The following is a 26,262-nucleotide window of genomic DNA, read 5'->3' as shown; positions in this document are numbered from 1 at the left end:
TAACGTCAAAAAGAGAAAGAGAGAGTTATCAATATATTAAATAGTTAATTAAATACGTGTCAATAATAGATGATTGAAATAATAAATAATTTCTTAGTATTTAGAGTATCGATTTTTTTTAACTGTACGAACACACATTTTGTACTTTATGGAAATTCTGTTAGGTGTGGTATTACTAATCGGAATTGGGTGTAAGTAAAAGTACACACCCATTTGTGTGAAATGGCGGACAACGGATAGTTGATTTAAAATATTGAGCGTTAAGTGAAAATTGTATTGTTTTTCGCAGAAACAAAGATTATAATAGAGATTCAGAGACGTCCCAACCTATTGTATATCGTGCAATTGTGCGATATTTGAAAATTTGAACATTGAAAAATAATCAAAAAAGACAACGCGTCTCTAAAAGATTGTGAAACAAAATGGTGGTCATATTAAATGTTATCTATTAGAGATTTGTCATATTTTGGTAATTAATTCTATAGCAGTTTTGTACTAATTTTGTTAAAAATAAATGTATTATATGTAAAGCAAATGATGACATTTCGTGTGCCATTCGGCATTTCACAAATTGGCGTGTGCGCCTTCACTTACGCCTAATTTCATCTCGCAATGCCACACCTAATAGAATTTCCACGAAGTAGGTATAGAATTTGCTTATACAGTTAAAAAACCGATACTCTACAAGTATAATTGTAATGAGATAATTAAATGGTATAACATTTCGTACATCCTATATATACTCGTATACATGCTCACAATTTATATTATAAATATACATATATAATATGTGTGTGTATATAATCATATTACTCACATAATTATTACCTAACACTTATTAATTTATATGTTTTGTTCTGTTTACAGACGTTCATCGAGAGAGATGATCGCAAGTTCAAGAGACCAAATAAAATTGCAATTATTGCGAATGAGGACAATCACTATTATATTTATAATTTATTTTAAACTGCAAGATAATAATATGTATTGCTCAAAAGAATGCTACAATAATTATCGGTAAAAAATTTATTTAAAAAAATGTTTCATCAAACTGTGAACAAAAATGTGAAAAAAATCGCAAAATGTGAAACTATGCTTCAAACGTGCAAAAAATATTGATTTTATCGTAGCATTGTTCTGGACTGTAGTTCTAAATGTTAGAGAACCAGCAAACAGTGAGCAAAACATTCACGAATACAGTTGTGTGATAACAGTTTGATAAAGTGACATCTCTCAGAGGAATATAACATTCGCTCTATCGGAATATATTTCGCTAGCATGGGCGCATGAGGGAGGGAACGAAAGATCGAAGAGCACGAATGACAAGAAAATGTCGATTCAGAGGTGCAACCTGTCCGATAACCCCGTTTCCACAGAATATTTCGGTGCTTTAGAGGTCGATGACGACCCATCGATCGTTACCAGCTTTCCCCGATTCTCCACCGTCACGTCTAAAATTATCAACATCACCTCGCCAATCATCCCACAGTCATCAGGTCAAGACAGTCTCCTGGAGAATCTTATTATACCACTGTATGGTACTATCTTCTTCCTTTCCATCGTGGGAAATTCTTTAGTGCTTATTACCTTGGCGAGGAACAAACGGATGCGCACGGTGACAAATGTTTATCTGTTGAACTTGGTAAGTCTCTATACTCTATTTCGCACTTATTATTAGATATAAAAAAACGGCTGATATAGTTCCTCCATAAATGGTAATCAATACATTAACTCTGATTTTTTTATAGGGGGGAGGGTACATTAAAAAAAGTTAGAATAATATGAGTATAATATGCACATAAACAAAATGTGAAATAGCTATAAATTTATAAAATAAATTATTCTATTCCTTCATATCGAATATTTAATATCGATAGATTAATTTACAAAATTTTAAGATTTAATAAACAGAATTAAGAAGTATTTAACGATTTGTGTGTTCCTAGTAAAAAGTAAATGATGTATTACTTTTTTAAACAAATAACAAAATTTTCAGGTGTGAAATACATCATAATTACTATAAAATACAATATAATTACAATTATGTATTATAGAAAAATATTTAAATACCTTTTGTTCATAAATGTATTATTTACTATTTTAATAGCATATTCCATTATCGATGCAGACAATGCTGCGGAAATTGTTCATCGAAGATCTCGCAAATTAGCTTTCATATTTTGCACACAATAGTATTTGGCGGCAGCATGCGGTAACAGGTTCATCCAAAGCTGTTTATCTCGGTGACATTACTGACAACATGCGATAACATTAGATTGCTCTGGAATTATCTTAATTGAATCTACCTGAGATGAACAGATTATATGACACTATGTTCCATATATTTATTCAAAAATTATTAAAATTCAGTCAGTAAATTTTTAATCATGCATACCGTGTTTATAACTTATAATAAATAGACAATATTAGTAAACTCTTTTAATTAACATGGTAATTATGAATATTAAATTTAATCTCACATATCTCACAGAACCACAATTGTTACTCTTTAAATATATGGTATAAACTATAATTATTTTTTAATAAGTCCATATCTCGGATAATAATCTAATTACATTCGATATAAAATTTTTTGTGATCCGAATATATGATACAATATATGAAAAGAGAATTATATATGCTAGAAAAACATATATTTATATATATAATGTTGCTTCCCTAATTACTTTAAATCAACTATTTTTGACACAGTAATTTTTCATCCTTCAATTCCCGCGCGGTTAAAGCATTATTTAAAAATAATGTACAAACATTCCATCTATAGATTTAAACGATTTTTCAAATCAGATACGAGATAAAATATAATATTGCATATATGCTCAATGAAATATTTCTTGCAACTTTAACAATGTCCCATGCAGGTTTCTATGCGAGCAAAAATATCCGCTGGCTTGCGTGTGAGTTAATAAATAAAAACAAAGAATGATAAAAGAGGCAACGAGACCAGAAGATTCAAGGGTCTGCAATGTCCTGCGCGCATCTGTTTGCCAGAGCATTTTTGCATATTTCGCACGAGTGATGTGGGGAAAAACTGCCAACAGCACCATTTTTTCGGCTACACCGGCTGCTAGTGATTCGTCACGCTAGCATTGTCATCATTCTTCCAGAAGGAAGAAAAATGTTGGTCACGTTCGTGAATATCGGGAACCTAAGACCTATTCTCGCTACGTATTCAATGAGGACAAACAATTGATCAGAGTTAAAGTGGGCTTTCTTTAAAGAATATTTGCAGACGTTATACGGCGTTTAGGTTATCAATATTTTACCTTATTATACAAAATTGTCACGTAAGAAAATCTTCAGCTTATGCAAAATCAAAATTTATCGATGTCAATCACTCATAGAACATACATTTTACTTAATGTCTAAATTGTTCAAGATATATTTTCATAATCCGATAGATCTATCTTTAAAAAGAGTGTAATTTTTAAATATTGATAATCTTTTTACGCAGAAATGACAACAACAAAATACGGTATGAATAAAAATAATTGATAGAATGTATTACAAAACACAGTAGAATATATTGTTAATATTTTATCGATAAATGAAAATCCATTAAAACGACCGTATAATCTTTAACCTCGATATATTTTATTTCTATCCGATCCATAGACATTCGAAATATATTGCTTGTTTTACGATACGTTCATTTGTGCGCAAGATATGAAAGTGTAATCAAAATATTTTAGGCGTTTTTTTTACATACACTGTGCATCGAAATTGTTTGCGAAGAAATATATGAGTTTTTGAATATTTATATTAAATAAAAAGTTCTAGTTGCGCTTTTACAAATTGCAAAAGAAAAAGCACAATGCACAAAAATAATGCAAATATTGTTTACAAATATTTAAAATGCAGTGGCAAAAATATTGAAACTGATAAATAGGGTTCAGTTCCTTTTTTTTTACTATTTTTTGTCTGCTCATCTCCACATCAAAGTATTCAAACAACTTGCATTTCGAAATGTAGATTTTTTAACTCTTTTTTTGCATTTTTAGTTCATACAGATACGTGAAAACATTGTTTGAATAGAAAACTATTTGCAAAAATATATATGATTTGTACACGTGTTATCACTGTTATAAAATACAGTTACGAATAAGAGCTATTTTTAAATATTTATCTATAAACTAATCGTAAGAATTACTGTATTTATAAACACAAAACCCTAATGCATAAAAAAATCTAAAATTGTTTTTGGGAAGGTTTTAAAAATTTAGTAACTAAAGTTCCTAACAGAGAACAAGAGTAGAACTAATTTATATGTACTTTTTTCATTATAATTATAATAAGTAATTAAAAAGTAGTTTCTGAGAAATCAATTATTTCAGATGCAAATAACGTATCCTTAATTATCTAATTACAAAAAAATAATGTAAAAAATTTTTAATGCGAATAAAATGATTTATTAAAATTTATACTAAAAAAAATCTAATCATAGATTGATAAAAATATTTGACAGTATATAATTTTACGGTCTTCTTGTTATATTGCACCAAGTTATTTTAGGCACCATTATATTATATATTATCAACATAAGAAAATAATAAAACCATAATTCATATATAATTTGTAAATAATTTAAAAATTGTTCGTTATACAAATTTTTATTATAATTTTATGCAGGAAGATTTTATTTACTTAATAGTACTTTTATTGTAATTATTATGTTTTAATATTAACTGATAATGAAAAGCATACTACTCTGTTGATATTTAATCAAATCCTTATTACAGCTCATCCTTATGAAAGCTCATGGTATTTATACTATTCAAATCTCATAAGCATAACGGTACTATACAAAATCTTATTAAAAAATATTTTTTTTAAATATTGGAAACAGACATTATATAAAATAATGTACATTTATAATTAGATAAATGTTATCGTAAATTTGTGGTTATCGAAAATTAAAAACATATTGAGCCTTATTACAAACATTTAAAAAAAAATAAATTTTGACATGATATTTTATACATTAAATTTTATACGTTAAATAATACGTTACGGAATAACACAATGTGACAGGAGTGTAATTAATTTATGATATTAACAATAGTACGATTTAAATATATATATATATATGTATGTAATTTGAAAATAAAATTCTAATAATTAATAATTTTAAAATATAAAACACAGCATGACATTTAAAGAAAAAGTATCGTAATAATTTATCGCAATTCCAGCGATATTTCTCGTTCGTTCTAACAGAGTCTATATGGTAATCTACAGTTATTTTAATAAACAGAATTCTGGCTACAATTTTTTCAATTTTGGTTTTTAAATATAAAACTTGTGAACTCTTTTAGCATGACACTCTAAAGTATAAGAAAAAGATCAATATTTTCACTTTTGGCTACAAATCGCGTTAGTATTACTCGAATAAATATAACTACGAATTCTGTCAGTATATAAATCTCCCATACTGATTGTCGGCTCTCGATTGTCTTGATACAGTATTTTTTATTATAACAAAATTCTCTCGTGAGCGCGCTCATGTTAATGCATATATTTTCCAAATATTCTATTTTGTGTTTTGTATTTCCGCAATCTTCCTTCAACAAGGATTCATCGTACTGATAAGCGCCTTAGCAGAAACTTCGGCTTGGCGCCGCCCGGGAAGCTTTCCCGGAAATGTAGTCAATAAATATAATATGCTATATGAATTCACTGTGTTTGTGAACTAAACAGATTATCGTATCGATACCAACTTATCGTGTAATATTTTTGCAAGTAAATAAAATCGAGCAAACAAATTTAATTTAATTTCTTCGAAATATAAAATATCTATTTTTATATATTTATCTTGTGCTTATTGTATAGGCAAATCAGCGATATATTGTTACCTAGTACACAAAATATTCTGTGTAGTTTGCAATACCAAAAGATTGTACACGATAAAACGCTTTTCGATATCGGTTGTATTTTTGGTATCATAAAACGAAAACCTGAAACTCGTATGTAAATATCGCAGAATGTAAATTTAATCACAAGTATTTTTTACGACCTTTACACGTCGTTTATTTCCCGCTAGTGTTTTGACTAGCGCTGAAAAAGTTATTTGTGGAAAATTTTAGAGAATATACAATAATCTTCGATTTAAATCCTAAAGAGTTCGCGTATTCATATGGACCACTGCAAATGACATCATCCGCTTTAAATTCGTCGTCATTAGTGTCATTATGACCTTTGTCTTCCATCACATGTATCATACATCGCGAGCACAGACTCCTCTCGAGTTCCAAGAGAGTATAATGCCAAGTTATCATAAATAATATGTACTGACTAAATAGCATTAGCTTTAGTTGTGTATGTTACGTGAATGTGTTTTTGACATTACAAAAGAAAAAAATACCATAATAATGCTTAGGCACGTATATCAAGTTATAACCAACGTCACGATCCTGCATCAATTTGCAGATTTTGAAATGATAAAAAAGGAAATAATAAAAATTGAACTGTATCTTAAGTTATAAAATTTTAGAATTTAATAATAATACATCTATAAATGGATTCGAGTATCTACATGCCTTTTTTTATATAGTTTCGTGTACAAACAAGAATTTCTTTTATTGATCTAACATATGATATAAAAATTTTGCGCAAATTGTTTCGCAGCAGTACATTTTTTAAATATATTATTCGTATGGTAAATGTCAAAGTTTTGAGACTGTTTAAATGCTACGCTAATATGTCTATCAATTAGAAATGATCGATACTCTGTTCTGACTCAATATCCATCATCTGGTTTCCCTTTCAACTTCCTATTAGTTCAATGTACGTAAAACTACTAAATTAATATATAACAATTATTTTTATAACATGATTTTTATAACCATAACAATTTAGGAAGTAAAATAACTGATCCATATATTGTACAACATATTGTACATTTCTTTTGTCACGCTTATTTATCACTTTTAGAAATATCGATTATTTGAAATATTTGTTATTATTTCCCCATTCACTTCTCTCAATAGATTATATATACTGCATATTTATTTATAAAATTTATATCAAACTTAAATCAAGATCTCTAGCACATATGATTCAATTTAATCTATCTCGCTTCATTGATTTCATCGTTAGTGACGTAAAGGTTCGAATCTGTCTCTGACAGAGGGTCGGCAATTGAAAGGGCCGAAAACTATTTCGCGTGTAGGAGTCAGTTAACAATTAACTGCCAAAGGTGACAAGTATATGACATTTCCACGATCGAGTTTATCGTAACGAAAGCGGAGGAAGTAATTAAAATAAAATAAAATAAAATTGAAAAATAACTATCGTAGGAGTTATATAAACAACAGAGACGTTATTTGCAATATTACTAGCAGCCTACGAGTTTTCAATGCATCTACTGTGCTGGATATCTTGCTGAAAGCAGAAATCGAAGATATAAAACTTTTATATCTTGAAAGAAGCCTGTAATTGCATTTATAAAAAAAAATTCAACATAACAAAATTTCACGGACGAGATAAACGTAGTGAAATATTCTTCATAGCGAAAACGCAAATTTTGTCGATAAATGGTAAACTATAATCCCACATTTTCCATAATGTACAATGTGTATTGTAATCTGTTAACAAATTTTAGATACGTATTTCTGCTCTGGTAATTACCGACTAAAATTATAGCTTAGCAAGTTGTTTAGTATAGATTTATAGACAATTTGTTTATGAGCTTATCTGGCATAAAAAATTTGAAAGATTCTTCGTTACAATAATTTAACGGGGATGCATCATTAAAATACAAATCTTAAAAAATATTCAACTAATTACTTGCAATTAAATAAGATCTGTTGCTTTGTACGATTTTAAAAACTCGTTTCCTGTATATTTATGATATAAAAAATATGATATAAATTGAAAAATGTATATATATTCTATTTATTATTATTACAAAATTAATAACGTATTTTATATCTACTATTATTTAAAACAATTATAATATTTGCATCTCTTATTCTTATATTTTTTCCCATTAATATAACAAATTCATAAATACAAGGAATTAAACGGTTGAATATTTTATCTTTTACTTTTATAAAAAAGATACATATGCTTTTATTTTAAGTTAATTGTATTATTTCCAATAATATAAGTTGTTAAATCTTTTAAAATAATTTTTATTATAACAAAAATTAAATAGACACCTGCTGAATAAGAAGCTTTTTCAACTCTTGCTCGTAAAAATCTATATAAATATTTTTTTCCAGATAAAAAACACAAGTATGCACTCCGATTTCAATGCTGGAACGCTGTGTGCAAACTCGATGCTTTCACATTTCTTTTGTTTAACAACTGCGCCTGGTCTGATCAGAAATCCCGAGGCAGAGAGAGAATGAAGTTTTATTTCTTTTTTGGTCAAATAATCCCAATTAGAATCATTTATTTTGTGATGGACTCACAGGAAAGTAAATAGAATGGATAAATCAATTCTCCTTGTACTGGACAAAAATCAATTAACGCTGTCAGATAGATTGAATTTCAGATAGTCCATTTCACTACTATAGTCTACTCAACGTATCGTAATTTTTAACAAAAACTTTTGCTCACTTGAAGTAAAACTGTATATTTGCCAATTAAAATAGGGAGTTAGATTTCACATATAAATGTAGATTTTTCAAACTCTTCTATATCATGTTAAAAATTAATTCTATGATATAGAATACATTAATATACGTGTATGCATTAACATTTAAAAAATTTATATGCATATATAACTTATGACTTGAAAGTTTCAATATTATCGTTGACGAATTTTATATATATTTGAATCGATATTCAATATTCAAATAACATTGTACCATATTTTCATTTATTTATATAAGTAAGTTAACTATTCCAAAAATCACATTATAACCATATCGATAAATGTTAAAATGTTTATATATATATATTTATATATATACATACATATATATATTATAGTTACACATATAAACACATATACGTATATATAGGTATTTATTAAAATATTTTATAAATTAACTGTATGCAACGATTATAATATATAATATGATTTCAAAATAAGCGCTAACTAAATATAATATATGCTGTGATATCTGATAATAAACTTACAATTAACTTTAATATATAATGATACTGAAACATATTTATCTATTTATAAAACATAAATGTGTGCACCGATAGATAGATATACAATAAAAATACGAAACGTGTATAAAAGAATAAAAAACGATTTTTTTTACAAAAGAAATCAAGATGTCGAATGTGATGGTTCCTACATTTCGTATGACAATCGAATAAAGTAACAAAACTTGAATATTTTGAGATAAAATTTACTCTCAATTGTATGCAGGCCGTATAACGCATTGGAAAAATCTGCCACTTACATGACAACGTTAGAATAAAAAAAAATTATTCTAACCAATAAGAATCTTTTATTCTAATTTGGAATTATTTGTATTTTAAATTAAAACTGATTAGTTCTACTGTTTAAACCTTTTTTGCGAGATAAAATATTCTTCTTAATATAATAAGGTTGGAAAAAGAAGACATCTTCACCATTCGCTGTGCAATATTTTTAAATATGTAAAAAATTTTTTTTAATACATGGTATTATGAGTCTATAACTGAAGGCAGTCACGACGTTCATAAAAATTTTCATACAATTTTGTAATATTTCTCTGAACGTCACTTTAAAAAACATAACTACGTGTTTATGTAGAATTATAATATAACCATGCTGCTGAAGAGAGAGAGAGAGAGAGAGAGAGAGAGAGAGAGAGAGAGCTTGTTGGAAAATCATAATTTCTGTTTACAACAAGTCTCCTTTGGACGTTTGAACGTGCTAAATGTAATATGAAACCACTCATGTTTCGTAAAACGCAGTCAGGATTATAACATCTACGCTTATCGCGCCATTTTTAAGCCTATTCCTCACAGATGTTTCTTCCTTAAAAGACGATAACCAGCGTAAACATTGGTACAAGCTGTAATATTTTTATCACGATAAAATAATACATCTCTACGTTTAAAAATACTCATAATTTTTTCGATCAACCGAAATCGTTAAATCGGTATCGAGTATAAACATCCTAGTTTCTCTTCTGTATCTGCTATCGTTTTATTCTCGTAAATTTTTTAACTGCTACATTTCATTCCAATTAAATATTAGATTTGTTTTAAAAATGTTTTTCAAAAATTATTGAAAGCGAGTAATATAAAGTCATATTTTAAGAAATATTTAATTAATTTCTATCAACTAAATATATATATAAAAAAAATTTTAGTTAATTTTAGTTAACATTAATTTTTAGTTAATTTTAAATTTGCTCCTTAATATAAACTACTTTTAATATGTATGATATGTATTGAATTATATGAGCATCTTGCGAAGATCAAAATTTACAAACGATTGAGAAGTTTAAATATTCTTCTAACAAGAAATTTGTAACTGTTCCGTCTAAACGTGTTACGTCCGACTACTTGGAAACAGTTATTAAACTTGTGACTTTTCAACTTTCTGCTTGGCAGAATAGCTGGACCGCAAAACGCAAAGAATAAAAGTTTGGCGAAGCCATTAAGTATAAAGCGTGTAGTGGTGCTTCGTTTATATTGATATTACTTTGTTCCTCTTATTTTTTAATTTATTGATACAGTATGAGAAACACCTTATATATTTTCTTAATTTTTTTTAATTTACTAAATCATTCTATTCATATTTCATCGAATATAACATTTTCTATGTCTATAAAGAAATATTATCTTAAATAAAAGTATGTAAATTTACAGTCGTTAGTAATGCTAAAAAAATTATTTTAGATATTGCTTTCTGTTATATTGTATATTTTGTATCCTTATAAAAATATCAATTATTTTTTATGCATTAATTTTACATGTTATTTAGTTCGAATACAACATCAAAAATATAACAGCACAGAATGAAAGCTCGGCTACCTAATAACATTTAGTAAAGTCATGGTTGCGTAATAATAATATTGATCCAGTAATTCTTACAGTACATGTTTTTTGCACATTAGTAATAGTTTTTATTTTCCTATTTTCATCCTCTCTCTCTCTTTCTCTCTCTCTCTCTCTCTCTCTCTCTCTCTCTCTCTCTCTCTCTCTCTCTCTCTCTCTCTTTGTCTACTTCCAGAGAGATCTTTGCAGTCCTAATCACACATTTACATTTCTTTACAAACTATGTCATATATGTATCTGTAATAAAGTAAAAATCTTCATTGTTAAAATTACACTAGTAAACGTTGAAAAAAAGAAAAATAAGAATTCTCCTTCCTTTGAGCTTTCCAAAATCAGATTTTAGTTTAATTAAAAGTCTGTCTTCTCACACAAAAATTTTTTTGCTCTGAGAAACGGAAATTATATTTATCACGTCACGCGTTATAATACATTAAATTTCATGTACGTATAAACGAAAAAGATGTATATTATATATGTACTATACAATAATTATTTAAAAATATGTAAACAAATTTGGAATCTTCAGGCTACGAGCAAAATTGAAAATTTCCAGCATCCAGTTTATCGTGTTGTTGAAAACCACTTTCTTGTTGTTTACTGATGATCGATCGACCTGGACTCGAAACCACCTTTATTTGTAGCCTCACTAGTCGAGAAAGTACACGAATGAAGAAACGATAAGGTTATTTATTTCCACGATACTTTGGCCTAAGATGTTTGAACGTCTCGTATAGTTTCTGCACTTCCCCAAAATGAAATCCAGAGGAATCAATTTTTTGATAAATTATTAATTACATTTTGATCTTCCTATAAGTACAACTGTTTGTTTAATACTTTAACAGTTCGGATCGTTAATCCATTTTTTATTTTTTGCAAACTGATCAAAAATAACAATTAACAAAATTTTACTACCGATTTCTGTTTCAGGCTGTATCGGATCTTTTGCTCGGTGTATTCTGTATGCCTTTTACTCTCCTGGGTCAAATTCTCAAGAATTTCGTTTTCGGTCTCACAATGTGCAAACTAATACCGTATTTCCAAGGTAAGCATCGGTTCATTGTTTTCAGGATAACATAAAAATTGGATATTATTGAAAATGAACATCTCCAATTTTTGCCCCATCATCTTGTCGTTGTAGAGATAAAAGAATTTTCGTGAATCCCGGTACGCGTATACGACGTCGCGTCGTGAGAATCACGAAAATGATGTTTATCGCTTATTCTCTTAGATACCATATTTTACAAGACGAGCCATAGAAAATTTATTAAATAGATGATTACCAAGTAAAGAAATAAAAGTAATCGTTTTAAATAAATCATGTCAACATGTTAAAGTAATAGCAACAGATTTCTACTCTAAGAAATGTACTATATATACATAAATCGTTACTTTGCTACTTTACCATAAGTGATACTGAAGACACTAAATTGGTAATCTGCTAATTTACTTGGTATAAGCGGATAATTATTTATTCAAGTTTATATGGAGCCGAAGTTAAAGCTGTCTGGACATATTTTTTAGTATCTACAAGGGAACCATGGAAACTACCTCTCACTGATTTTAATAGGTTTTAGACATTCAAAAATATTATATTCATGTTTTCTTGTTACTTATCTCAAGATTTAAGGATCGAAATAATGCCTGCAGGTGCAGAGGATTAATTAAAAAGTTTGACATTTTCAAAAAAAATTAGAATAACGAGGCTGAGGAACCAAACCAATTGTTGATGCTTACAAATATGTTTTCAAAGTAAAAATAAATTTAACCCGTAAACATAAAGAATTATGCGATTTCATGAGTTTGATTTTAAAAAAATGTAAATACATCGTCATTGAAAGAATAAAAAATTTGTGCGTGCGTGCGTGCGTGCGTGTGTATGTGTGTGTGTGTGTGTAAATTTTACTTTCATTTATAATGCAACATAAATATATGCTTAGTTCATCAATAAAAATAAAATTTCATTAATCTTTGCGCAAATATTTCTAGAATTTTCAATTACATTTTAAAATCTATTTTAGTATACAAATTCATAATTTTATTATGCACAAATATTAGCATAAATACTACTGTAGTGGCGCAATTACGAGCATTTTCTCATAAAAGAGATGCATATTACGCGAAATACAGCACGCCAGTAATTTAACAGCTATTTTATTTTTTATAAAACAAAATACAGTAATACTCATACTTTTGTTACTATAATTGTCGTGTTTAATTTATAATTACAAAAGTGCTTTTACACACAATGAAATATAAATAAATATAAAATTCATATATATATGTGTGTGTGTATTGTATTCACATATGCGTATGTACGTAGGTGTATCAGGGTTTGTAAATAATAACTATAAATAATAAAGATAACAGAAAACAAATGCATTAGTAGAATGTTTAGGTTTGTAAAAAGTTAATTTCTTCGCTCCTGTAGATTAACATGCAAAACAAACTATTTGTTGTTTAAGATGATCTCAATCCGACTCACATTATTTTATCGATAATGTAAACAGCAGTCTGCGCCAAATTGAACACACCTGTCGCGTAACAAATAAACTTCTGTACATTCCAATTTAATTTCTAATTAGTCTTCCACAAATAGCTCGTTTTTTTTGGTTTGGTTTAATCTGCGGAAGACTGCGCGAGAAAAATCGAAAGATTCGCTTCCGTAATTTATTTGTACTCTTTTTTTCCGTCTTTTCTATCAGAGAAAGGGAAATATTAATAGTATCGAGTACAAGTTAAGACTGTACACTTCGCACCGCGTATAACTTCTGTTTTATTTCAACGAAGCTCTTCAATATTCAATTAAGGAGCGCAATTGCTTAGATGATCACGATAGAACGTATCGTTTTATTATTTACTTGCAAAATGTACTTTTATTTATAATCAAGTCAATTTAATTTTTCTTTACCTAAATTAACCTTTTTTAGGTAAATTGTGAATTTTAATTTTTAAAAAACCTTGTATATATTTTTCACAAAAAAATTCTTTTTTCTTCTTCTGATACGTATACTTTTGATATTAACATGTAACACATAATATAATTTTTTAATAATTTCTAATAAGTGAAAATTGTGTTACATACAGATTAAAAGATTATAAACATATATTATGACATTACTGTGTCTCTTTCGTTTCAAATATCTATCGTGATCTAAATTCGTCATTTCTCAATGCTCGCAGGGACATAAATCTTCATTGACATTGAATTTCCGCCTGAAAGTATAGCAATACAGATACATGGTACTTTGATAAGTCAGTTGTCAAAGTGCACGTAGTTCGTATCCGAGCTTTTACGGAAATCGCTTCTACTATATGCAATTTTAAGATCGCATATCGAAAGGAAAAGAGGTACATATATATATATATATATATATACCTCTTTTCCTTTCGAAGCATTATACAATGCTAGGTAAAATGCGACACCATTAGAGAAACATCCTCGTCCACCGAGTCTTTGTTACTCTCAACGATGCGTAATAACATTTCCGAATAATGACATGATGCATGAAGTGCTAGTAAAATGTCGCACACTTTAAAAATTGAGAGAGCTACATAAAATTTATTAAGATTAAATTAATTACGCAAATATAAGTTATTCTTTATTTCTTAAATAGGTTATTATTAAATATAATAAATAATAAATATTATACAAGTTATATATTATATATGTATATATATACATATTTGTTATTTACACCAATATAATTTATTCTTAAATGCACATGATTTCTTTGATACGATAATTTAAATCTATTTAATATTTTATGTAAATAACGCTTGTTCAAGCCACTAGATCTTTAATATGACGATCAATCTGCTACCAACGCGACACTCAAAAAAGCCTGTTGTTGTCAGGCATGATATATTTGTTAAGCGAGCAGCAAATTACCATTGCGCAATGCATATACAAGTGACTGCATGATCTAATGCTAATTTTCTAAGCTACATCGTAATTCATATATACGTGTATGTGTGTATAGTAAATACGTATCTACATATAATAATTTCTCTGTGTATACGCTATATGATAACGTAATTTATCTGTGAGATGGTGACTAATTATAAATGATAGTTTTATCACACACATATATAAATATTTTTCTATATTTTATAAAAAATTTTTTTAAATATTTTTCTTGTCTTCCGAAAAATTTCTTGTTTTTATTACGTGTTTTCTGTGTCATATAGTTGATATATTTGTACAAATCCTAGCAATAAAGCTATTTTCTTTTAATGTATATAAAATACAAACATTACAGCACTGATTAATTATTAATTATTTATTTTTCATATGAATTACTCTCCGAAGTATCATATATCTGAAAATTATATGATAATAACCGCGAGAGACATATGTATATCGATTATCAAAATATTAAAAATATTTTCACATATTGATATATTGATTACACACAATAATAAACTATTCTCAATTATTATTAGTTTACATACAATTTAATTTATTTACATAATAACGAAAAAAAATTTTATATATACATCCCTGAAATAAATCAAAAAAAACTTAGGAGCACTGAAAATTAAAAAAAAATTATTTATGTATTATTGAGAGAAATTTTATTTATATATTTTGTATCACACAAAATACTGAATCATTTAAATCTCGTTGAATATTACTCCCACGTATTAAAGAGCTTGGCAATAGGATATTGTGGAATTATGTTGTTTCACGAGAATGACTAATGTGCACCGGCGGACTCGAAGTCGAATTCCCGTCGTGGGGAGATATCGTTCCAAAAGAGACAATTCCGGTGCGTATACGCATATCTGGTGTGTATTATAACCGCTGCGTTCGCATTCGTGGAATTTAAACGCACCACCGATGATATCGTTCTCGCAAAATCGCATCTCGAATGTTCTCCGATAAAGGGAAACGATCGTGCGTACTTCGACGATCACGCGAACTTTTATTACGTTCACGGAATACTTTTTCAGATGCATATAACGCGCTATTAAATTTTGTTTTATGCTCTTAATCCAATATTCAGATGGAATTAGGTATAAGATAAGAGATGGTCCGGTGAAATATATTGTACGATAAAATGGTTGAATTTAATATTTTCTATCAATATTTTCCACCCGCCGCTTACTTTTTATATATATCTTCCTTCTAGTCTGTATTGTATATTGATTTTAAATCATATACAATAAGATTACAGCTGTAAAGAACTGCGTATATCGCAAATCGTTTTCATGTTAATATTAATTAACTTGAGGGTTACATACAATGAATTTGGGATAAATTCATTGTATGTAAACAAGAATAAGAATCAAAAATACAAAACAGAATCAAAAATATAAAAGTGTCGCGTATCACTATTTTATTAAAAAAATTTTATTTCTATAAATTGTAAATTTTTTAAATAAAAATAGTTCATACAGCAAAAAAATCGTGGATTTTCGAGGATACACACAGACATTATAGGTACACACACACGCGCGATACGTTACGTTATACATATAAGGATAATCTTCTTTCGGTGAAAATCTGCCTTGAAATTGAAATCGCATGAACGTTTTTCGTCTTGTCGTAGATATTCCTTTTCTCAAGACATTTTTATTGTCACAGCGTAAGCGTAGGATATAATCATCCTTTTTTCCTCCATTGTCGTGGATTATATACGTGGCCAGTCCTGTCTGAAAACGATCCAATTCGCAACGTTCCGCTTTTTATTCATATATATATATATATATACAAAATAAAGAGATTTTAACGGCGACCTTTTACAAATAAAGTAGTGTAATGTATAGAAACGTATTGTAACGAAACCGTTCGCGAAAAATTTCCATATCGTACATGTACTATTTTCATATAATGAGCAAGCTCCGTGCCGCAGTTGTATTAATTTGTACATTAATAACCTCGATTAATATGCGTTGGTAACACGAAATTCAAAGGTCTTTATGCAAATTTTTGTAAGAACGTGATCGGCTTCGCTGAAACGACGCATGTTTAAGATACAAGTTATTATGGTACTTATTACGACGTTCCACAAAAGTGACGAATGCTACAATTTTTTCTATCACTATATGCCCTGCTATAGCGATAAAAGTGACAACAGATGTTCTCGAGAATTAATCTCGATATTATTTCAACGAAAAAAGAATTATAATTTGAGATAACTTCGTCGAAATGCGTTTTTCTTCCGGCTTTAAGACAGAGGTACGGCCTGAACGAAACCCCTAGTGGCAAAGGTCACAAACGTATTAGGATGAATAGATGCACTTTCATCTTACTATATGAAGGCATACGATGAAATATATTCAGGAAGAACAGCGGAAATTTATGGAACATATTGGTACTGTAGGACGACGTTCTACTCGATGTTCAAAGGTTTATGTCTTTCTCGATTTAGTCACCTAGCATGTCCGTTGATCTTATGTGGCGTGTGTTTTCTCGCAGTTTATATCAACAAGGATGAAAGTGACGAAGAATTTCAGCTTCCTGCGATGTTTCAAAACTAGCAACTATGTGAACTTGTGTGAGACACAAATGATTAGTTTAAAACTTCTAAAACAACACGCAAATTTTAATTATTAATTAACGTCTAAAAATGCAATAAAATTTTTATTTAATTAGTAAATAAATGATGTATAGAATAATGTTTAAAAAACAGTTAATGCCACAATCAAAAATTTTTATTCTTAAATTTTTGCTACTTTAAAAATATCAAAATTCTACTAATTCTGTTTTCATTTAAAATAGATAATTCATATAAAAGACGGTTTCTTCTTTTAAAAGTACAATCAACGTAACAGAGCGTAGCACAATGAGTATGTTAATTTTGTTAACTTTTCGACTGTCGCTACTCTGTGCAAATTATTTTTCGGATGAATTCCTTACATACTCTGTTTTTACAAAGTATATAATTAATTTTTTTTCCATAGTCAAATTAACTCACAATATAATCACGCCTTTGTTTTTGTCCACTTTTTAATGAGTTACTATGAATTTTTTCTTAATTTAACAATGTGAAACGTAGAAAATAATTATTCATAAAATTCTATAATTAAAAATGTCATAATTAAAGACGCAGTAACGGAAATTACTGATGAAAAAAAACTGGACGGAAATATGAGGAAATGTTTCAATGAGAACCACGTTTGTTCGAATGATTAAATGAATAATTCTCAATTAAATGAAAACGTATGCATATTTTAATGACGTTAGATGTATTAAATGAATGAAAAATCTATGTTAAACGAAATAATTGTATTATATCTCCTGCAAAAACGATATAAATATATATATTGCCATGCGTTCTTAAAATTAAAAGTAATTAGAACGTAAGGGCAGAAACGAGCATCTTTGAAATTAAAAATAATTACAACGTGGGTAGACTGCAATCATACACAGTGCGATCATACGCGGTATCCTATTTTATCTTTTAACAACAAATTCTTAGTAAATTGAAATTGATTTTCCTTAGCGACAGTATCAATAATATTCACTAAAAAAAAGGATTGTGTTAAATTAAACTTTAAAGAACGAGAAATAAATAACAAAATTCTCTACATATTTCTAGTTAATTTTAAATAAGATTTGATGAAATTTTGACTTAACTTTAAATGTATTTATATAAATTTACAGTATAAAAAAAATTACAAAACTATGATAAAAGATAATTTTTTTCGACATTTTTACTAAGAAAAAGCTAAATCAGATTAGCTAAGGAGTGTATTAAAAAACTAGTGCGCCAGAAATAGAGATTTATATACATAAATGTAAGCGCTTTCAATTTCAATTTAATACGTATTTTCAATTTCATTCTTTTGCTAACACGCAATGATACTATCCACCTTTGTGGTGATGTTGCATCGCAATCGGATTAAATTGCGATAAATAAATAACGGATTTTTCAATTAGGTGAAGGATATCTATTCGATAAAATCTCTGTAACCTATCATCATGTTGATAAGAATTTCCTATTAATAACCTTGACATAAAATATTTTTGTAAGTAGGTCGAGGCCGCGAAAGAATTTTGTAATTCGATTAGAGGTCACCGGGAACATTTCAGATAAAGCCCTCTCTTTTTCCATCTATGTTTACTTTAAACTGTAGAGGTCGTGAAAATTGTTTGGCAACACTTTTAAATCGAAACTTCTCCATTCCTTTGTACGACTGATAGGAGAGAAGAAAGTGAACCGGAGTAAATGCGCTTCTCTGCAGGAGTGCATGTCACGTGCGTTCATTTTTTGCTACGTACACCAGTAGTCCAGATAGTTAGCTCCAATCCTCCGATTCTATTATTGAATGTCGAACTCCTTTCCATCATCGACTATTGATATTTTTTTGCTAACAATTGGACGTGTTCTCACAGTTAGTTCGATGTTGTCCTACATCGAAAGAAAATGGAAAATATATTTTTTCTTTTTTTTATATATTATGAGACCAGTTAAATTTATCGATGTATTTTTAATTTCAAACTGATCCGCATGAAAAAAAGTATATATTACAAATCTATCGGCTGTCGATACTTCGTATCACGCAAAAAATCGTATTAATTTTTTACTGCGTGAGGCAGACTAGACTTACATTTTGCGAAAAACCGGCAATGTTAAAAACAAAAAAGTCCTGCATCCACAAAAACAGGTAATAAGTGTGCGATGGAACGCAATGCGATTTAAATGATACGCTTTTTCCAGCCGTGTCAGTGTCGGTGGGTGTTTGGACGCTGGTTGCCATTTCGCTCGAACGCTACTTTGCCATTTGCCGACCATTAAAATCGAGACGATGGCAAACACAGTTTCACGCTTACAAAATGATTGCTGTTGTGTGGACTCTCAGTCTCGTATGGAACATTCCGATTCTCATCGTGTCCCAATTAAAGAGCTTAAGCGGAGGTAAGAAAATATTATTATAAAATTACCTCATTTTTAGATTTTTAGATAAATAAAAAAAATAATAACTGACAGACATATAATGAGTTTCTAAGTAATTTTACATTAAAAAATTAACAACTGATTACATTGTTTCTCCGATTCGTTTTTTTAATAATTAATTTAATAATTAAGTGAATATCTATCAATCAAAATGAATACATAATTCACAAACATTTGAACGTCACGAAATATATACATTTTACAGTGACGTTTACAGTATTTGTAACAATTTTTGTTACAATCGCTTGCTAGATTGAGATTGAAGCTTTAACAGTCGTGTCGACATTTTCATCTCAATTTGATACCAACATCCACCCTGGCCTTCCTCTGAGAATTTCTTTCGCCGACAGCTTATGCATATACATAATATTCAACTACTGGCATATTGAATTCTCAACAATATTAAACATTTATTCCAAAAAATATTAGGCTGTTCGTGCGATGAATTTTTTGTTATAGCAGGACGCTTTTTGATTAAAATAAAGACCTTTTTACATATTTTAAACAAAATAACAAACAATAAATAATTATTACTAGCAAAATTTGTTTTATATTACATATTGATTGATTTATATTACATATTTATTTAGTCACTATTCAACATTTATTTGTTACGCAGAAATTTATTATTGAATTAGGGAAGACCGTAGCCGGTTGTCATACGAAGTTGATTATCAAAAAGCTAATAACTCAATTGGTATATTCAGTAGAGCACTCTCTTCTTTTTATTGTAGATTGTTAATATAATATTCAATTGTCGCATAAAATGGGCACAATATAATTGATATATACATATATCAATTTTAATCGTTAATAACTCGGTAAATAATAGTCTGACAATGAGCCAAAATTGAAAAAGAAACTTTTAGTTCAAAATTCTATCGTCTGTCACTTCAAAAATATTAATTGAGAATTATGGGACATCCTATATATACAATTATTTACATATAATATTTAAAAATCATCCATTTTTTCAAATAAAAAATCATTATTTACGCAAACTATAATAACCGACTCTGCAATTTCTGTATAAAATATTGCTTCTCTAAGATAAAAAAATCTAATCGATAACGTCCACTTGCTATCGTTACTTTATTTAATCCAATTTAATTACTTAAATGATACGTAATAGTATACAATTACAGTTTTAGCCGTGCAATGTAGACGTTATGTTATACGATGAAACTCTTGCAATACTAATCACTTGCTTTGACATTTCTCGAACTTAATATTGAGATATTGTAAGTCAACCGCGCAGCAATATCAATATAATCGATACCATATGTGACTTTCTGAGCTCGATATTGAAGCAATGAAAGTCAATTGCACAGCAATATCAATTTATTATCGATTAAGTGTTTATGTATATGTATATTGTATATAAAAGAAAATTATATATTGGATACAACGAGACGAGCATTATTGAGTTTTATTGAGCATAAATCTCACATATACATGTAATTTATCACGATACAAGGAAAAAAATTACGCAATTTTTTATTTGCTAATTAATGAAGCTTACAAATAACAAATAAATGAATATTTAATTTTAATTAATGACTTTAATTAACGACTTTAAATGGTTACATCTAAGCTTTCCGCGCGAAGAAATACGGAATTAGATCCTTATTTTAACCGTGTGGTTATTCTGCGTTGAGAAAATAGAGAAGATGAGGTTGTGGTGGTAATACGATCTCTTCTCTCTTAGTTATATCAGACCTCCACGTATTTTACGGTCGAACGGTTAAAGAACTTTTTCGCATCATGTGGCAATTTTAGGAAGGCGTAAGTGTCGCGAGGAATGGCCGAGTGTCGGCGCCGAAAGAGCTTACAATCTCTTCCTAGACGGTACACTGCTTCTGATACCATTGCTGCTTATGAGTTTGGCTTACTCACTGATAGCGATAAAACTTTGGCGTGGCTTGAAGCTTGAGATCCGACAGTCATCGACATGTACCAGAAGACGTAAGTGAAGTGTCGCTTCGATATACGGGACGTAGATATGACAGTACCAATTTTCACGTGTCGAATCCTGCTGCGTCGGCATCGCGAGGGTCTTGGAGAAATATTTTCCGAAGCTGCTACTATGTCAATCTCATTTTATTTATGCTAATTTTGTTACAAAATCTATTGGACGAAAAATTTACGAGAAACATATCAACAAACTTTTCTGATCATTTAATTTTTATATTGATTTATACTATTAAGATCAAAAGTTGTAAATATTATGAATTACAGTCGGAAGAATGGAATCTAACGCAACGATTCGAGGCTCAAATTATAACAATAATAATGATCAAGATGCGAGGACGACAATGGTATTTGACGCTTGCGGCCCGACTTCGAGATCGCGGCGCAGCTTTTCGTCTTCTTCGAGACACTTCCAAGGCACTTCTCAAGGTGTACCATCTAGGGTGAGAAAATATTGAGCAAACATCACCTTGGGTTAGAAACTCCGATTATCATGATTAATGAAAACTGAGAGTAGAAGTCGAATGCATTAATTGCTTTAATGCATTAATTATTATTTGATCTGTAATATTACTTCCTCTTGACTCTGTAATCGTAATATTGGACTTGTGAGATCCAAATTTAAATAATGAATTCTAATATAGAAAAGCGATAAAAATTATTTTCTTACTATTTTTCATAAAGTATATTTTATTAAAAATTGTTACCACATGCGAACAAATCTGAAAAATAGAAATTTTTATCAAACAGAAAAATGAGATAAAAATAACTTTAAAATTGTATGAAATTTTTTTTATATATTTTTACTTCGAATGCTTGAGATTCAACATTTTATTTTATCACTGTAAAGCTTAAAATACATAATTAAACATGACATTTAATAAATGTATTAAAACATATTTGTATTAATAATATTGTAATTATATTCTCGAGATTAATACTGAATTCTGTTATTTTCATTACCACTTTATCAATACACAACAAAACCGTGGTTTCGATTGTAATTTACGGGAATGACCAAGTGCGTCATTAACTTTCCCTGGCTCTTTTATTTGAGATTTCATAATCCAATAAAATATAGCCTGTGGCTAAATATTAAATAAATTAGCATGGCAAATTAATTTATCTACCGTCTTGAGAACATTTAAACCGAACTTACCTATACAATGGTTAACCGAGATATCGCGTTTCTCTTCCTCCTTTTTCAAAAGAAGATGCGGTTACCACGGACAGCAGTCTCCAGGGTGCTTACTGGCAAGTGTCACGGTACAGATTTGTCTCAGGCATCCCGGATTCAAATACGAGCGAACGGAAGTGGCTGCTTAACGCGAGACACGAAGGATATCGCTAACGAGGATCAGCAGGACTCACCTTGTCCACTCACCAGACAACACGTGATACGCAGTAATTACATGGGGAAGAGCATCGAGGCGAAGAAAAAGGTACACATATACGGAATCCTGATTGATCGAATTGGATTGCTCTCTCAGCGTGGCGAACCACAATTTCCGTATCAAATATTTAATGCAAGATCACGTGTGCGCCTTGCATGCATATAAAGCGCGCATTGTAAAGTTCCCTCGTCGTAGTGTTCGGCGTTTCTCGTTTCTACGAAATCGTGGGATCTGGAGCAAGCGTCGGAAAAACGCGTTGCCTTGGCGGTGCACGCCAAGCCGCAAGATGTTTATCAGCGCTTCGTGGCTGTATTAACCTTTTATTATCCATTTGGTGCGCGCGACTCCCTCCCAAAGAATCCTATATTCCTACTTTGCAAATACAGAGCATAATATTTACAGGGACCGTAATGTTATCCGTGTATATATTTGCACGTAAGACGATTTAATCTCGCGCACACGGGGACGTTGATCATGCCACGCTTAAGCGAGCCGGCACTCGTGGTGCCGGAATATACAATAAGACAACGCGCTGCGCTCGCTTTATGTAATATGAGATCCGGTTAGAAACATGTTCACCTCTGAGACAAGTAACTGTGCCCGTCACTTATATCCGCATTGAACGCAAATACCGTTGGTGTTGCAGGTGATCAGGATGCTCTTTGTAATAGTCCTCGAGTTCTTCGTGTGTTGGGCACCGTTGCACGTAATCAATACGTGGTACCTTTTCTCGCCCGAACTGGTGTACTCGATCGTCGGCAGTACTGGCATTAGCCTGGTGCAATTATTGGCGTATGTCTCGAGCTGCTGCAATCCCATCACGTATTGCTTCATGAACAGAAAATTTCGCCAAGCATTCCTCGGACTCTTCGACTGCCACCGCTGTTGGAGGTAAAAATTTCGACGAAGCCATGCGTATACGTTTTTTTCGTTACAGCGGTGATTTAAAAGGATTTATCACGAAGTAAGGCGAAGCTTCACCATCAAGTCGGCCCTCTTTACGAGTTGTACCAGTTGGCTGACGGAGAGCAGGATTAATTTCGCGGAAGATACGTCGAGCTTCCGCAATCGGATAGAAAGACTTGCAATTACGTAACAGCCGTTCTTAAGCCCCAAACTTGCTAACACGTTCTCGCTTTTAGGCAAAAATCGTAAAGTGGCGAAGTTTGCTCTATGAAATGCTTTTAAATATAAAATAGAGTTTATAAAATTATAAAATACGAAAGTGTATGTGCATTAAAGTCTTAGTGCCTTGTTAATGAACTTTGCGTAATACTTTTAAAAGTACCTCGGCAAAATGAGAAGATTTATTGATTTAATTGCAAGATTTTAAGAGAAAAGTCACACGGGAGTTAACATCGATCGGTGCACACGATTTTAAAATGAAAATAAACGTTCGCCTAAACAAGCGTGCATTTTATTTTAGGGTAGGTTGCAGACACAGCGACGTCGCAATGGCGACTACCGGAAATGCCGGACAAGTTGGCAATAACAGCGAATTAAGTGGAAACGACTCAACGGTGTATCTGGGCAAAGCGTCTCTCGCCGCCAGATCAGGTATCGTTGCATTGCTAAATTGATCATTTTGTTTTATCGTTATATTATATTCCCAGATTCGGTTGCAACACGAACCCAAATTTGGAGATTCTATTATGATACCGTGTTATTATGCGATACAATGTATAGATAACTATGCCAAAATTCCGTCAAATTATCATAGTATTACGCGACGTCGCATGCCGTCACACTCGAGATTTTGTCATTTTCACCATGTGATATTTTAACAGATTTCGTATTTGTTTTAAAATCGCGCTTTCTGTTTACACCTAAGGTATATTAAATATATAAATAAAACGAATATTTGCCTCTTGTTTAGTCTGGTTGATAATAGTTTACTAAAGCATCAACGTGTGATCGATAATGGTCCGCCACAGACATCCGCTAGTTCCTCGTGATACACGTTAGAGTTCCCGCGATGTAATTTCCACGATACCGGTTTACATTAACCATCTATACATATACCGTACGTTTCTCTAAACTTTTGAATGAACAATTAGTCCTGCTCTAATTCCTACTTGTCCGAAGCTTAATTATTGTATCTATTCCATGAAAATGTTCTTGGTCTGCGTGTCTGATAGTAAAATGACAGTAAAATACAAAGTCGCAATGCAAGATTTAATACTACTACATTTACTATTTTTAATAATAATTGAATTTAGACGCACGACGAAAATTCAAGTACTATATAACTGATGCGGCAATAGATATAATACGTATAATACTTAAGCGGATTGTATATGACGTAATGAACAGTAATGATTGAATTTCATAGATATTATAAGCACTGCTATCTCGAAATATTCTATCCGAACCTTGTGAGGATAATACTACACAGTTTCCTTTCTCTCTCTTTTTTTTCTCTCGATGAATAAATGCATTGTCCCATTTTTATCCTCAAAAATTCACCAAGTACGTATTTCGTCGTAATCTTTATTTTATCTGTGCAAAATATTAACTCGTGTGTAAATGTGTATATGTGTGTGAAAAATGGTATGTATTTTAATAAGTGGTTTTCACTAAAACTGGAAATATCCGTATAATTAAAAATCTAAATTATCCAAAATAATGATTATGCGATTACAAAAGATTACAATGATCACAATTTAAATTTTTAATTGAAAGAGAAGTAAGAAATCTCTATATGAATTAGTGAATTTATTTGACAAAAATCAATTTTAAATAATGTAAATATATATTTGTATCCTATATTGATTACAAAAAAAATACAAAAATGTACGTTTTTTATAACTTAATATGTTCGGATTCAGATTAAAGATTTTAAATACATTCGAGAAGATTTTGATTATCCGGAAATCTAGATAAATAAATAAATAATTATCCCGGATTATTTGGATATCCGCAAAATCGACATTGTTATTTATTATCCTATCGTCACTTCACGATAAGGAAATATTATTTCAGAGGTAGTGCGGTTGCTGGAGGAGGAAGATCGTGTCTAG

General features: G+C 30.0%; 1 protein-coding gene across 1 annotated transcript; it reads left to right on the top strand.

Moving 5' to 3' along the window:
* The first annotated feature begins 612 nt into the window (after nt 1–612).
* Nucleotides 613–26,262, top strand: LOC108777775 (cholecystokinin receptor type A). Its single transcript, XM_018544734.1, has 10 exons — nt 613–640; nt 1,278–1,642; nt 11,902–12,016; nt 19,641–19,838; nt 21,657–21,842; nt 22,116–22,291; nt 23,063–23,290; nt 23,889–24,133; nt 24,669–24,799; nt 26,225–26,262. Exons 1-10 carry the CDS (start codon nt 613–615, stop codon nt 26,260–26,262), a joined length of 1,710 nt encoding a protein of 569 aa, XP_018400236.1.

The sequence above is a fragment of the Cyphomyrmex costatus genome, unplaced genomic scaffold (assembly GCF_001594065.2).
Source record: "Cyphomyrmex costatus isolate MS0001 unplaced genomic scaffold, Ccosl1.0 scaffold467, whole genome shotgun sequence".
Classification (NCBI taxonomy): Eukaryota; Metazoa; Arthropoda; class Insecta; order Hymenoptera; family Formicidae; genus Cyphomyrmex; species Cyphomyrmex costatus.
The sequence above is the reverse complement of the archived record's forward strand: the minus strand, read 5'-3'. Positions and strand labels throughout refer to the sequence as shown.

Excerpts from the sequence above, each read along its gene's own strand:
- LOC108777775 (XM_018544734.1), top strand. The coding sequence starts at position 613 with ATGCCACACCTAATAGAATTTCCACGAA. Across the intron at positions 641-1,277 it reads CCTAATAGAATTTCCACGAA|CATGGGCGCATGAGGGAGGG; the intron begins GTAGGTATAGAA and ends ATATTTCGCTAG. Across the intron at positions 1,643-11,901 it reads ATGTTTATCTGTTGAACTTG|GCTGTATCGGATCTTTTGCT; the intron begins GTAAGTCTCTAT and ends TTTCTGTTTCAG.